This window comes from Notothenia coriiceps, unplaced genomic scaffold (assembly GCF_000735185.1).
Source record: "Notothenia coriiceps isolate Sejong01 unplaced genomic scaffold, NC01 NC01_scaffold00022573, whole genome shotgun sequence".
NCBI lineage: Eukaryota > Metazoa > Chordata > Actinopteri > Perciformes > Nototheniidae > Notothenia > Notothenia coriiceps.
In genome coordinates, this window is record NW_011355274.1 from 4,660 (window position 1) to 6,038 (window position 1,379).

At 45.0% G+C, this 1,379-nt stretch overlaps 1 protein-coding gene across 1 annotated transcript; it reads right to left on the bottom strand.

Annotated features, from left to right (window-relative positions):
* Positions 1–267: 267 nt before the first annotated feature.
* LOC104954020 (hydroperoxide isomerase ALOXE3-like) lies at positions 268–1,051 on the bottom strand. Its single transcript, XM_010781067.1, has 3 exons — positions 1,019–1,051; positions 698–873; positions 268–531 (listed from the first exon to the last, which is right to left on the bottom strand). Exons 2-3 carry the CDS (start codon positions 851–853, stop codon positions 268–270), a joined length of 420 nt encoding a protein of 139 aa, XP_010779369.1. The 5' UTR covers positions 854–873; positions 1,019–1,051.
* Positions 1,052–1,379: the final 328 nt, after the last annotated feature.

A 1,379-nucleotide genomic window follows, 5' to 3' on the forward strand; every position in this document is an offset into this window, starting at 1 on the left:
ACATATGCTCCATCAAGGATGGTGCTACAGGCCGCAAGGCATTGCACTTAGATTAACATTAAAATGCTTATTGTAGTTATTGTAGTTCTAACAGCTCCGGCGATCCACTAGCACCCCCCCTCCCCATTTTTCCCGATAACTGAGGTCTCAAGGTTGGCAAGTATGCCTTCACAGCGATACACCTGTAATGTGCAATATATACACTTAATCATAATCATTTTTATATGCATGTTTTAGCCATGGATGAGCAAAAATATAAATGAAAGTTTATTTTGAAAGATTCCTCTTCTCCTCTAAAGTTAACGCACACTTTCCGCTGCGCAGCTCCACGTCGCCCCCTGCTGGTCGCAGCCATTGGTCGCACAGAAACACCTGATGTTCTGGATCTTTCTCTGGTTCTGACGGCCTGCAGACTTCGACCCGGCTGCAGTGCCAGTCCAGGTCGGGGAAGCCGGTCCGAGCGTCCAGACGGAGCCGGACCAGGAGCAGGCGACCCAGAGGAGCCTCGGTCCGAACCAGAACCGCACACGACTGAACGGGACAGGAGAAGACATCGTTCAGTATACGGACACCAAGTGGATAAAAGAAGAACTTCAATTGGAAAAATAAACTCTTGTGAAGAAAAAGCCACAAAAAAATCCAAGACGGCGGCAACTTGGAACCGGCTCTTTCTTTTCTATGTCTTCATGAAACTCACCGACCCCGGCAGAAGTTGGCAGTCGCCCTTGTTCACGGCGATGGGCGGAGTCTCGCCCTCAGAGCCAATCAGATTGAGCCACAGGCGGCTGAAGGTCCCACAGGTGAGACCAGGTGAGGTGTGCACCGTCACCTCGAAATCCTGACAGGAAGCCATCTTGACGACGAGACGAGACGCTGACCAGGAAACAAACCACGTAAACAACCTTAAGACTGTTAGCTTTATAGGCTAAGTTGTTAGCATGGCTGATTTTCAACCATAACGTGACTTATTTTAGATTGATGTAAATAAAACTCATGTTCAGGAGGTTATTTTACTCACTCTTTCTGTTTGTGTCTCTATATTTCTCCTGATAGTTCTGCAGATAATCAAATATACCAGGGAAATCAGAAAAAGTGGAAACAGGAAATACATTTTAACCACATTGAAACCAAATAGACGTCAGGAAGTACTCAGAAGCTTGGAGGAAGTATACTGGTGCCGGCTAACTGATTATGCTAACATAGAAGACTAGTATTAGCATTAATGTGGTTTTTAGTATCAACAATTCTTTCTAATAAGACCCACAAACAAAGAAGCTTCATAAACAAATCATTCAATAAAACCATAATCCCTGACGTTGATCTGGTGGTTAAAACGGTTAAAAACTGTTAAAATACTGTTTCCTCGCCTTGGGAACGGT